The sequence below is a fragment of the Watersipora subatra genome, chromosome 6, assembly GCF_963576615.1.
Source record: "Watersipora subatra chromosome 6, tzWatSuba1.1, whole genome shotgun sequence".
NCBI classification, from domain to species: domain Eukaryota; kingdom Metazoa; phylum Bryozoa; class Gymnolaemata; order Cheilostomatida; family Watersiporidae; genus Watersipora; species Watersipora subatra.
The window spans coordinates 25529706-25544143 of NC_088713.1; the positions used below are offsets into that span (position 1 = coordinate 25529706).

Here is a 14438-nt window from a genome sequence, read left to right on the forward strand (position 1 = left end):
GTTGCACGTACACAATTCGCGATGTATCGCCATACTATGTATAAAAGGGTAGATGTTTGTTACTAAATTTTGCATACTTTAACTTGAAAATGTTAAAATGAGAACGTTCTAAATAATTAGAAACGTTTATTGTATGAATGCTTGTGTGTGTGCGTGTGTGAGTGTGTGTGTCTGTCTGTGTGTGTGTGAGTGTGTGTGTGTGTGTGCGTGTGTGTGCGTGTGTGTCTGTGTGTGAGCGTGTGTCTGTGTGTGAGTGTGTGAGTGGGTGTGTCTGCGTGTGTCTGTGTGTGTGAGTGTGTGTGTGAGTGGGTGTGTCTGTGTGTGTGAGTGGGTGTGTCTGTGTGTGTGTGTGAGTGTGTGAGTGGGTGTGTCTGTGTGCGTGTGTCTGCGTGTGTGTGTCTGTGTGCGTGTGTGTGAGTGTGGGAAGCTATGGAATGAGTTTATTATAAGAGTGGAAGGCTTTTTATATTTAGTATCTATCGGAATTACTCACATCGAAAATAATCAGATATGAGCAAATTCGTCATTACACCATTGTACAAATGATGATATCTATTTAAATGGTGGTTATTTTCAAATCGTTTACTTTAAAAATTGCCACCTTACAATCGAATCACCACATCATGAAGCTCTAGGTGGAATGAGGTACAATGGTGTATATTATATATTAGCTAGTATTTTAAACAACAGCTTTTGAGTGTAAACACCTTTAATTAAAAGTCATGGTGCTCTATTCTTTATAGAACATGGAATACTCAAGGTAGGTGATCAAAAAGATACTAGGTTTTGCATTTAGTGTAATGGATCGTGGAAAATTGCAATTGCAAACGGTCTTTGCCAGTCTTACTTTGTTATTCCTATACAACCCTATCAAGTATATCAGAGTAAATGAGCAAGAAAATAATTTATCAATGCATTATTAGTAATGCCTTATCAATGTCATACTAGTACTATGTAGTGTAATCAGACATTGCTTATTACTAGTACTCTGGTAGTGAAATGTGTCAACAAAGAACTGAGAATAACTGTCTGTTCACTTATGATAGAAGGTGCTTGATTTGTGCAAGGGTTAGAGCAGCGAGTTAGGTTTGCTGTGCAAAAGGTTGCGAGTTCAAATCTCCTTCGATGTAGCCTTTTTTCAGCATTAAACTATGGTTTGTATTATAGTAAAGAAACTTCTCAACGTGTTAAAATTTTAACTTTAAGCAAGTGGTAAAATTTGTCGGGAAATATCAATTTTTGCATTTACTTTAGTTATAGTAAAGTTACAGTCATATCAATTATGTATTTGAATCAAGTAACTATTCATAAATTCCATTAACAGAAGTCACTAGGAGTGTGAGAGACCTTGTCATTCCAATTCAACTACATCACCTCTACCTATAGCTGAACAAGAACCTGTTGACACCTGTCAGCTGAGACAGGAGTGTACCTGGCATACTTCTGCCGGGTGGTCAAAAAGGAGCTGTGCCAGATTTATTTTTAAAAATTGTGGAGGGAATGAGAACGGATTCGTGTAAGTGAATCCGATACGACCTGTCTGTGCTTTATTATAGCTGCATGATATGTCGACTTGTTGATTTGTATCAATGTTAATGCCATACCGACCTGGCCATATATTGCTAGGCTTATACTGATATAAGGCATCTATGCTTACATCAGCAAATAGTTCACAGCACAGAGTTCCCATTATATAATGTGGTTGGGTAAATGATGAAATACTAGTCCTGCAGCAACTGCTCTAAAACAAAATATAAATCAAGCAATCTGTGAAGACCAATCACCATCACCGAAGTGGTGCTCATTGCATATGTTCTTGCAGATGCTTAGCCCGGTATTGGGAAAGTTTGACAGACGCTATTTTCCTGAATGTTGGTTGAAAAAAAAATTACATTGTGGGGGTTTCGAACTTGCCACCTTTGGCTTATTAAACCAACACTTTAAAATATGCACCTCTGAAGCATTATGGGAAAATTTTACAGCTGATTTTTTTTGATACGGAGGTAACGAGAATGCATTGTAGGAGATTCGAACTCAGAACCTGTGGCTCATCAGACTGATGTTCTAACGCCTGCACCAAGCATGCACATTTTGGCATTTTATAAAAAAGCACATATGGTTATTATCTGCACTTTATTTTCTGTGCGTTATAGGCAGACTTGACTAGCAGAGTAGTAGTAGTTCAGTATATAATAATAATAAGGCGTTGATAGTTTATTTTTTTGCTCAATTAGCCTGAGGGACTCGATGAGTTGGAATATTGAAAAGTAAAACAGCCAAAGATCAGTCAGCGTTGCAATTTTCCACCATCAATTGTATCAAATGCAATAGATGTATTTGTGGTGCCTTGACGTACCATAGCTTTACTCTGCACACAGTAGATGAATAATCGTCGAGAAGAAAAACCCATCCTAAAGCCTGTAGTGAACCAGACTTTAGTAGAATTTATACAAATTATTTCTGATTAGCTAGTAGTTAGTTATATAGCCTGTCATTTCTGTACTTAATTGGAATGAATCAATGATCTGCTTGCATTGAACCAATAGGAAACGTGTTTACAGCTCATGCGGAGCAGAGTTTCACTTTGAGGCCTTGCAAATTGTAGCTCAAGTGATTTTTAATGAGTTTTTATTGAATAGTAGTAATAGTAGCTGTACACTTTCCCAATAGTTGTGTAAGAAAAAAGTATTACATTGAGAGGGTTTTGAACTTGCACCCTTTGGCTCAGGAGACCATGATTTAAAGGTTGACTTGCAACAATATTCACATTCCAGTTGTTTGGTATCAAAAGACTCACCATGTCTTACGTTGCTGTGTTATAGGTTAAATATGTAGAAATGTGATCACAAGCTCTTTAAAGCTAAACAAATAACAGGAAGTCGTAGCCATCACAAGAACCCCGTAGATTTCTAAAGCGGCTCGAAAGAGACATAGCTAAAAATGATGGCTTCTGTTTAAACTTTGATACAACTTCAGTCGTCGAGATGTTTTCACAAATATACTTAACGAATTCAATCAAACCGTGTATATTGCCCTTGCACGTCTACTTCATCATTTTAATGCTGTAACTTTGAACACTGATATCTCAAAACGTACTGTAAAAAATTGTTTAATTTTTTCACATTAGATCGGAGGAGTGCATATCATCCTTGGATAAACATGAGTAGTCTGTTGGTCACCTGCGATAGTCGACAAATTCTGCAGAAATTGTTCGCAGCGCCTGGCATGAAATATTGGTCGCACGATCAGATTACGACTAGATACATAAATGTATTTTTTCTGTGAAATCTTTTAAAGTTTTATTGCTTCATTTATGATAATGATTTACTTCATTTACATTTTATTAGTTGTGTATTTTAGAAACAAGCGTGATTTGGAGGCTGCTTGCTCCAACCCAGAGGACTACTGTGAACTTACACTGGTAAAATGACAACGTTGTGATCCGCTGACTGGAAGGGGCAGCAGCACTGACAGTGGTGTTGGAGTTCATCTCCACCAGAATTCTAACAGTTTTTGTTAAGTTCAGTTGGTCAGGAAGGTGATGTGTCAAGTTCATTTATGGAAGATGCGGAAAGAATGAGAACTGATTCTTTTAAGCGAAACTGACATTTCCTGTCTGTGCATCTAAATCGACCCTGTTACTACTTGATTGTCATAACAACTGGTTTTTATTAAAACTTGACAGCTACAGCTCCATGAGATAGATTAACAGGCTATATGCATTGTCTACAGGTTAAAATTAACTTTCACTTTATCAAGCAAAAAACTATCAACTCTTTGCGAAGACCACACACCGTGTAGTGCGGCTCGCTACATCTTTTGTATATGGCCAAGAGTCACATGGTACGGCTTTAGTAGACTCTGTGTAAAGTGTTTCTGATTAGTGAGTAGTTGGTTAATTAATTAGCATATTGTGTCTGTAATTAAACAAATGTGCCGCAGTCACAAAAACCATAGTTAAGTCACAAATCACAAAGTTGAGTTATCCGACTTTGAAGTTGATCCAACTGAATTTATAATATTGGTAACGATTTTTGTAACACGTGCATCTGGACCAATCAAAGAGTGATCTTTCTGAATCTGAAATCAGTTTAGCCAATAGAAGTCTTCAACCCTCGGAAAAACCCTCTTAAAACCGTTGTTAAGCTAAACAGGAAGTACTGAAAAATGGCGTCCAATAAATATAATTGTTTCTCTTTTTGCCGATTTTAAAGATAACTCTGACATTTTGGACACTTGTAATCAGTATTTTGACATCCAACTTGTCAAAAGCAGCGAAAGTAAAGGGAATTATGATGATAATTTTCTAACAATTCTTAAAAGATTATTACATTATTTAATCAAAAGAATAATTATTCGATTTTATAGAATTATTATCAGATTTAATTATAAGAATAGTTATTCGAATTTCCAAGATCGAAGTATATAGTGACCGACAATGTGCAATATGTTACTGTTGTTACTTTTTTAAAAATTTTGCTGATGATTTGGCTGTGCCCGATATCGCGGTACTGCCAAGCTGTTTTAAATATCTACAAAATTAAGTAATACATTTTCTTATAAATATACCGCTATTTCTGTGACAACCAGCTAAAATCTGTTTAGATTTTTTGAATTCAGCATAAATTTTTGAATAGAAACACAGAAATCTAGACGAATATCACAACCTCTTGATATTGGTCGCTAAGACGTTTTGAAATGTAAACAAAATCGGGCATTGGTTTTCGTTTCTCAAACTTTAATACCAGTTTTCTCGGAACTATGTTTTTGCACTAATGGTAAATGCGCATTCAGTTTATTGACCATAAAATCTGCTGTAATTAAGCTGGAACCAAAACCTTTTTTGCAAAATAACTGAGAATTTTCTCTTTCTGCTAATGTAGATAACTCAAAATCTTACAATCCCGACTTAGCCATGGTTTCTGTGATCATGACCCAAATGGAAACTATTATCTACATGTGTTGAGCCAATAAAAAATATGTTTACAATTCATCCTGCTTTCAGTTTCTCTTGGTAAAGACTTAATTTTTTATAACAATTTCTTCTTAACGATGCCCAGCTGTTTCAGACACATTACAGTTAGAGATGTTTCACTAATTCTATATCTGTGGGCTTTTTATGTTGTATCTATATGCTATCTATGGGGTCTCTATTGAATATTACTATTACTGAGATTAAATATTTGTAGCATTAAAAATAATGCCTTAAGCTATAACGATATCGATAACTCATATAATATCGTATCGGACATGCTCACGGGAATTGTGAAAAAATAGCTGAAAAAGGTTAGAACTCATTCCGCAACACATTTGTGATTAAATCGGTATCAAAAAAATAAATAATTAAGTTTAGTAGCGAAAGAGTTAATTAAGAAATATTAACTATAATAAGTGCAGGGTATGTCTGAAGTCAAGGTAGAGTTTACGATAAAATATTGCACTGCACAGGATTCGAACCTGTGACATTCAGCTTAGTAGGCAGACACTGTATTACCTGCCTCAATTTACCCTCTTTCTCTGTGCTCTATCATAATACTGTATGATCTGTTACCATACTCTAGATTTCTAGGATATTCCGGAATATCCTGGATATCCTTGGATATGAATATCTACTAGTAAATACTCTAGTAGATATTGTAGATACTCTAGCATATACATGTACTAGTAGATATTCATATTATATATAGGTGTTTCATGTGTTCATTTTATCATAGCAAGTTAACAGCTGAGACTCTATTCACTTTATTATAACAAATTAGCTTCATAGGTCACTATTAGGTTCTAAATTATGAACAAAGGGCTTTAGTTAGTATTTTCTAGTAATCGTCTTCACAAGTTATATTATTCTCTTTATTGCATTCAGAGTTTTGTTATAAAAATATGTTCTAAAAATTAATTTGAAAATTTAATGAAGTAGTAAGTTATGTGAGCTCTTTTTTATTAATATATTTTATTTATTTAAAGTTTTGATGCATTGGAAAACTATTTTCCACTTTAACAAACTGTCCACGGGTTGACTTATGATTTCTACAATGCGCACATCTATGCAAATCAATTTAAAACCAGCGACATAAGGTCACTCTTTTTACTAACCAACCTTTACCATCAAACCTGTGTGTACTAGAACAGTAAACTATCATAACAATGTGACTAGTGGTTGTCATATGGGATCATTAAGGCTAATTTTATTAATAACTAGTTTTGCTAAGGCAGTCAATAGTGCAAATAATCGAGGGCTGGGCAGCCATGCTGAAGGGTGTGAATTCAAATCCTGTTAAAAGCATTTCTTTATTCATAACATGCCAGCAAGACTTCAGACATACAGAGACACAAGTGAACCCGGCTCCTATTATAGCAAAGATTATGGAATACACATTCATGTAGATATACTTTACCAGCAGGAATGAGTGGCCTCAGTCTCAAAAATATGATTCTTCAGCGTAACGGTTGGTAAACTTTTTCAACTAGTGGGCCACAGGTCAGTTGGACAGGGTCAACACAAGATATGATAATTAGATGATTTACTAGGTTATGTAATAATAAGCCATCAAATGTTGCGAAGATAAAGTCTAAAGTTTTTGAAGTTACCTGTAAGTACATCATGGTATTCCCAAAACACATCCCAACCAAATGAAAAATAATGAGGGTATGAATAGCTTGAGTTATCTCCTCGATAGTCGATGCCCATAGATTTATTTTGTGCATATCTTTTAAAGCTTTTGCTCGCTGTTCTTATCTCTTTGCTGGCTGAGAACTCTTGTAGAACTTAAATTATCAACTTACTGTATTTAGACACAAGGAGTAACAATAAATAATATGAAATATTAGCTACATTATTTTATTAAAGAACAGGAAGTAAAGCATGACAAGCCGTGTCTGATAACATTGTAAGATTTCACTCACAGTATTCACCATTGAGATAACCTCAGCTAGTTTCCTTTTATAATAGTTTATTATTTATTCTAATTTACCAGCTCTTCACTGATACTCACTAGTTATTAACAGTAACAACTACTAGTTGGTATATTTTAGTAAATTGAAATTATAGTATAGACCCAGTAGATTTCATCCTAACAATAATTCGCTGCCAGAAAATTTTTTGTTTTTACCCAACCGATTATCACAAAAAATTAACCTTAATCTTGACTTGTCAATAAAATAATATCGAAAAACTATTTTTGGCCAACTGAAAACGTTTAAAAAGAGGTGAAATGTAGTTTGAATTTTCTCAACTTGCAGAGTATTGTATGATTAAGACAACCAATTAGATTTAGATCGAGTGTGATTGCATCTTCTGAGACAGTACAAGCTCGCAGCTGCCATATAAACGATGAGAAATGAGCCATGCACATTTTAACCGCGATCAAATTTTGTCAATTTTAATCATGAAATATCCTGGCAGTCAGATCACTTAAAACATCAACAACAATTCAAATGAACAATTCCATTGCTTTTAGATGAAAACCCCTAAAATTTTGTCCAAGTTCATCTCTGATTTTTAACACTAATGAAAATGTCTTTGGTTGCTAAATCTGAAACACGAGCTGACAACTCCCGTTAAATCAAACCTTGTCAGAAATTCTTTAGTGTTTTTTTTCTTTGTAGACCAAAGCCGCGTGTGAGGATGCCTGCCCACCTACAGTTATTACTACAATATATGTACCTGTTGATACTTGTCAGCTGTCACTGGTGGCAGGACTTTGCAGGGATAAATTAAGATCATGGGGAAATATAGGCAGTGAATATGTAGTACCCTAGGACACTTATGTATTCGCGGCATCTAACTTTCGCGTTTTCGCGGCAACAGCCTCTCGCAAAAATTTCATGAGCGAAACTAAACTATCGTAACGAACGAGCGAAAACCCGAAAATAAATGGCTTTCTTCATTGATATTCACAATAAAATCGTCATATTAGAAATGCAGGCAATTTTCGTGTGTGATTGGCTCATTGGGCAAGTTTTGCTAAACTCATTATAGCTAATACACCGACTGAGCAGCTTGGCAAAACAAATTAATATAATAATTTTTTTTGGAAAAGCCTAGACATTTGAAAAAGATGATGATATTAGTTTAGTCATTGAATTTGTAACTGATGAGGATGACAGTCTGGTAGGAAAAGTCATAAAATTGAATAATAATTATTGTGGTGATGAATTTTATTACCAACCAAAAGCAATAACAACCCGGTGCCATGGCCACCGCGGCACCGCGTGCTATAAATACTTGAATTCTAATATTGGTACCAATCAGTCACTGCGGCTTTGACGTCATTGATAGTCTAGGAAACAAATTAATGGCAGCAAGCGATCAAATTACATTATTGATCTAGCCTACACATTTCTACCTGCGGTTCACAAATACAAACTACCGTACTTTTCGGACAATTAGCAGCTACTTTCTTCTGATGATTTGAGCCATGCAGCTTATAGGTAGGCCTACAAGGGTGCGGCTAATCACTGTGGCTTATTCTGTGGCTTTTTCTTTCACCGCTAGGGCAAACTAACGGGAATCTCCAATTAGTGCAATTTTAGCTGTGAAAGAAAATACGAAACAATGCCTCACGGTACTGTCCCGTTAGGCACTAAGTTAAAAAGCGTCGGATAATACGAAACTGGGCCGTTCTGCACTGTTCCGTTTTAAATGGCGTTAAAAAGCACAGTCCTTAGTTCTGTGGCCTATAGTGAGGTGCGGCATATGTATTGTTTTATCATCATTTTTGGAAACTAAAGCACATGTAGCTTATATAGAGGTGCGGTTTATAGTCCAAACAGTACGGTAGTCCCAAATTGAAAAATATTTCGTACTAGCGAACTGGACCTGAGGAATCTAATGTTTGTTCCACTGCATTTATTTTCACATCACTATATTTTCGCACTCATCAGAGCTGTGAAATTAAGTTGCAGCGAAATTTTACTCTGTATGCTACTCACGAAACTAAATACTAGCGAAATATAAGTGTCCTAGGGTATTTATATAATGAGGTTGTGAAGGAATGAAAATATATTCTAGGGTTTAAAGTGATTGAAATGAGAACTGTTTAGTATTGTCAACAATTCAATATTTACTATAATAAGATTTGTCTCTGTCTGTTCAAAGCCATGCTGAGAGCGTTACGAAAAAGGATTCCTCACACGGCATCAGAAACTAGATGTTCAGCTTCTCAACTAATCTTGCTATCATCTGTGTCACTCGACCACTTGATTGCATTCTGGAATAATTGTACACATGCTTATTACATGTGACAACCTCTCATGGTGCATGGGACTGCCGATGTACCAGTTTGTGACCATTGTTTCATGCCTGTTTCTGTTTTGAGGCGAGTACCAAAAAAATCATACTTCATAGTAATCCCCTTGTAGTATGAACAATAATGCATTTACCTCCCTTGTTTACGTTGTTTTGTTAATTGCTGTAAATTGCTTGGGCTGGTTCAAACAATGCTAACAGAAGATGGTCATGAGGATGTTAAATCTACTTACTGAGAGATTTAATGGCAGATAGAAGATTACTTGTTACGTACATATGTACGTATGTTCATGAGCTGTAAGAGATTTTCATGTGTAATAATTAGGTGCACAAGTATTCTTAAATGTGGAAATGTGGTCGAGTGGTGCAGCTGGTAGTATTCTGAACCTCTAAGTTTGATTCCCTCGCTGCTTATTCTCTATCTTGTCTCTCATCGATAGCTGCAAGCTTATTGGCTACTATATAATGAGCAATGTTTATGCTTGCGTCTATCATTGTTAAACATTTGCATTTTGCGAGTCCAACTTTTACATTTGACATACATGTAGATTTAAATACTCATCTTTCTGAACTTGGAGAAGAGTTGGTCATTTATTCAAAATGAAATGTTTGGACATTAAATGTATTATTGATGTTTTCTTAATCCCTTTTCATTCATAACTTTTCTCATCAAGTCTACCTATTGAGATTTTAAACATATAAATATAGTATTCAAACAAGCATACATATGGTATTTTATATTTTAAAATGTTAAAAAACATACATTTTGTATTAAAATAATTTCATATTTTATATTACAACCAAAAGGTACAAACTATCAAATCCAGTATCTATACTACAGAGTGAATTGTGATGTCAAAGGTCAGCTGTTGTGCTCTCAGGTTCATGTAATTTATGGCTGGAAAATAGCAGCTAGTTATTCAGTTGGTAGGCCTTAAAAACCCTTGTAGTAGTTAATTATAATCTAAAATAGGCTACAGGCTCAATTTTTGTCACAAACTCTAAGAATGCTGACCAAGCTGAAAATGTACTGGGGATGAAAAAGATGAAAAGTGTTTGATTTAGACTCTGACACGATGTAGACGGCCGCGTAGTGACCTTGAAATAATTCCCTGCTACAAACCTGCTAAATCAAAACTAACAGTATTCTATTACCTTTGCAGTTTAGCAGTAGGTGAACTACAATAAAATCAGGCTTTAAATAGAATCCAGAGAATAGCACATATACTTAGCAATGCATTATCTATAACCAGTGGGTATAGCATCAATTTCAGTGATGTCATAGTTTTTATGACAAAATGAAAATCATGACTCACTAAAAATGTTTAAGTTATCCAATCCTGCAAAAAAATGGTAAAGTCGCCCATGGGTCCAAACTCGCCTCAGTTTGAAGGGTAAAATGGATCAATAACTTCAGTAAAATCGTTCAGGTATCGACACTGTAACTTATGTTGGCAAATCAGATGGTGTAAATGCAAATTTATATGCAATATTGCAATGGAAGGCTGCCAAAAAGAACAGGACAATGCCAGCAATGCTCAGTAACAATTATAAGTCAGCTAACTAAGTCATCACTGGCGGGTCTGTGTGTAGCATGGTGACCAGTAGAGCAAGAAAAAGGCAGTGTTCATCACAAAGCTAAAGAACAAAAGAAGCACACACTAACCTTTGAGACATATGTCAGACATCAGTAACTGTTCTGAAAAAAGCAATGCCTACTTTGGCATTGAAACCATGAACTACTATGCCTATGAAGACAACTGTCGTTCTGGCTATAGGTTTTAAAATTTTGGAATAAAGATTCTATCCCCAAGATGATTCTATCTAAGACAATGCTGTTTGCTAGTCAGTCGCCCAACCCACCATTAATACTACAGAGATTGAATTGCTAGCTTGCCAATCTAAGTCAATATACTAGAGCAAGTACCTACCTGCTTTGTGTACGACGGGTCATAGCATAACGTTACGAGAAGCTGTTCACTCACATTATTAAACGTACTGGCTAGTAGCGGGCAGGCTAATAGCGAAAAACTCTCACTACTTTTCATTGTTTATAAGACAAACCATTTTTCTCGTAATACTTAGTTTGAAAGTTAAAATGGCTAATGTTGTTATATGTTAAATACAAATCCAATTTTCTGTTCAAATGCTCTTCTACTACCCGGGCAAAGCTGGGTAGCACAGCTAGTTTATTTATAATCTTGATCAGATTTAACATAACCCAACAATGTATTGTCTTTACAACGTAAGGAGAGACATGAGAACAGAATAGCCATTCAAAGCAGTAAGAGCCTCCATGCATTCATCCCCAGACTACAATACGGGTTTGTACAGCACAGTCGTATAGAAAGCAACCCTGACTGCCAATCACAATCACCAAAGTTGTACACATAGCATATTTTCTTGTGGGTACTTGGCCCATTATCGGACAAGTGGAACAGTTGCAGTTTCCTAGTAGTTGTTCAAAAATGATTACCCTTCGGGGTTTTGAACTCGCAGCCTTTGGTTCTCTAAATCAGTGCTGCCCAACCTTTTCCGAACATGGGCCGGATTTAAAAAAAAATGACGCCAGTGGGCCGGACTCACATTTCTAGTCTTACATTCTTTAATAGAACTATTTGAAATGGTTTGGAAAAGTATTCAGAACTGTAAATATTGATTGTATTTTTTATTTATAGAAATTACCCTTTATACAATTATAATTCATAACTCAATTTAAACATAGGGGGTCCTACATATGATACTACATGTATTTCTATTACTTTTATTGCTATCAAAAGATTATAGTCTCCAGATATTACATGAATACGAAATGATCATTAGAAATTTTGATTTAGTGCCTTAAATTCTATAAAATAAATTCAACAATTTATCAAGATTAAAAAAAACATTGTTCAAATGGCTTTGTATTTCAATAATAAAACAATTTCATTTTAGATGTAAACCGGTAATGAACGAAAATATCAGTGAGAAACTTGAAATTGTTTCGAGTCATCAAGAAGCTTTTCGATGTCTGCCGGAATATTTGTTAAGGCCAGTCGGAGTTCATCTTCGAGGTGAGCGTCACTCAAAGAATTTCTTTTGTTCGATTTTATTAATTGCATGCGACTGAAGAGATATTCACACATCCATGTCGAACCGAACAAAACGAGAAAGCGTTTTGCGTAGCATGTAAGATTTGGAAATTGAGTGTGAGGCAGACCGTATTTGTAGAAGTCCATCAGATTCCTATTTAAAAATTGACTCTTGACATCAAAATCACTTTGTAATTCATTCAATTCCATTTGAAGCTCAACGGGGGCATCAGCAGGATCCACGTCAAAAGGCATTGAAAAAAATTTCAGCTGGTCTTCACAAGCACGGAAATCCTTAAATCTCCTGGCAAATTCTTCCTGCATCCGTTTTAACTCACTCACAAAGAATTCCCGGTTCATGGTTGAAATGTGCGACTGTTTCTGAAGGCAAGGAAAGTGGGCATAATTGCTGTCAGCAATTTGAGCAATCCACAAATCCAGTTTCTTTTGGAAAGCTGTCACCTCCCCAAACAAATTATGGATGAGTTTTTCTTTTCCTTGTAACCGCACATTCAACTCATTCAGTTTGTCTGTAATGTCCACCAGAAAAGAAAAATCATTCATCCATTTGTCGTCATCAAAATTGATGCATAAATTTCCTTTTGCTTCAAGAAATGCTGCCACATGTTCTCGAATATCGTAAAAGCGTTTCAAAGTACGTCCACGGCTGAGCCACCTGATCTCGGTAAAGTAAGGAATGCCAGAAAATTCGGCGTTTATCTCATCGAGAAAATTTCGAAACTGTCGATGATTCAATGCACGACTCCTAATGAAGTTGACAGCTTTCACGACATTATCCATGACGTGATCAAACTTAAAGATTTTGGAGCAAAGTGATTCCTGATGTATAATGCAATGGTACCACAATATTTGGTCTTTACTCACATTCAGGGATTCCAGTTTTCTTTGGATGAAACCACGCAAGCCTTGCTCCTTGCCGATCATGGCCGGTGCACCATCGGTAGCAATTCCCACCAGACGATCATAAGTCAGTCCCGCCTTTTCGAGTGCAGTGTCGATTTCTTTGAAAACAGCAGCACCCGTGCAATTTCCTTTCATGGGGCATAGAGCAAGTAATTCTTCAGTGATATTAAAAGTTGAATCAACACCTCTCACGAAAATCGCCAGTTGTGGTGTATCAGTAATGTCAGTAGATTCGTCGATGGCAATGCTGTAAGTTTCGAAGTTTTTACAAAGTTCGTTCAACTGCATTTTCGTATTTTTGGCCAGTTCTTCAATCCTTCGGGTTATTGTATTACGCGACAAGCTAACACATTTTATAGCTTTCTCTTTCTCTGGGCACAGAATTTCAATCGCCGAGGTGATACATTCTTTGACAAAATCTCCTTCCGAAAAAGGTTTCATGTTGCGTGCAATCTTTTCAGCAATGACGAAACTCACTTTGGCGTACTTTTTCGATTCATCATCTACTTTCCGAAAAATGTTCTGTTGTGAGACTAAATTCTTTTGAAGTAAAAGTGCTTTCTCCTTGCGTTGATCTCCTTCATAACGATTATGGGTCGAAGCGTGCTTTAATGTGTAATGCCGTTTCACATTTTCAGCTTTTAGAACTGCGACTGTTTCACCACAGATCAGACAAAGACATTTTGCATTTGATTCCACAAAGAAATACAAATTTGTCCATGCTTCGTTAAACCTGCGATTCTCCTTGTCTACTTTTCTGATTTTTCTAGCCGACGCCATGGATGAACAAAATTTGAAATTTATTGTGAAAAAGAAACTACTGTAATTTGCTCATCGGTATAAGAAGGCTTCCTTATCAAAGGTTGTGCTGGAGTATATTTGAAATTGAATCACCTCAAAAGCCAGTTTTATTGATGCGGAAAGTCAATAAGGCGTGCGCGCCTCGGTGGAAAATACCATAGATATTTCAATAAGCGGTAAAAAGTTCAGCGTTTTCTATTGAAATATCTATGGTAATTTCCCAGCAGTCCTTCTTCAACCAGCTGAGGTGAGCGCCCTGAGGCTTTTGATTCGACGATCGAATCAATCAATCGTACACGCTGTGATACTTCACTTTTTATCAATTTTTCAATGTCAGCAAAGACACTAATTTTTGACCTAACGCTACTGAATTCTTCAAACTGAAAACTATT

General features: G+C 36.0%; 1 protein-coding gene across 1 annotated transcript; it reads right to left on the minus strand.

Moving 5' to 3' along the window:
• Positions 1 to 12210: 12210 nt before the first annotated feature.
• On the minus strand, positions 12211 to 14025 carry LOC137398155 (general transcription factor II-I repeat domain-containing protein 2-like). Its single transcript, XM_068084259.1, has one exon. It carries the CDS (start codon positions 14023 to 14025, stop codon positions 12211 to 12213), a length of 1815 nt encoding a protein of 604 aa, XP_067940360.1.
• Positions 14026 to 14438: the final 413 nt, after the last annotated feature.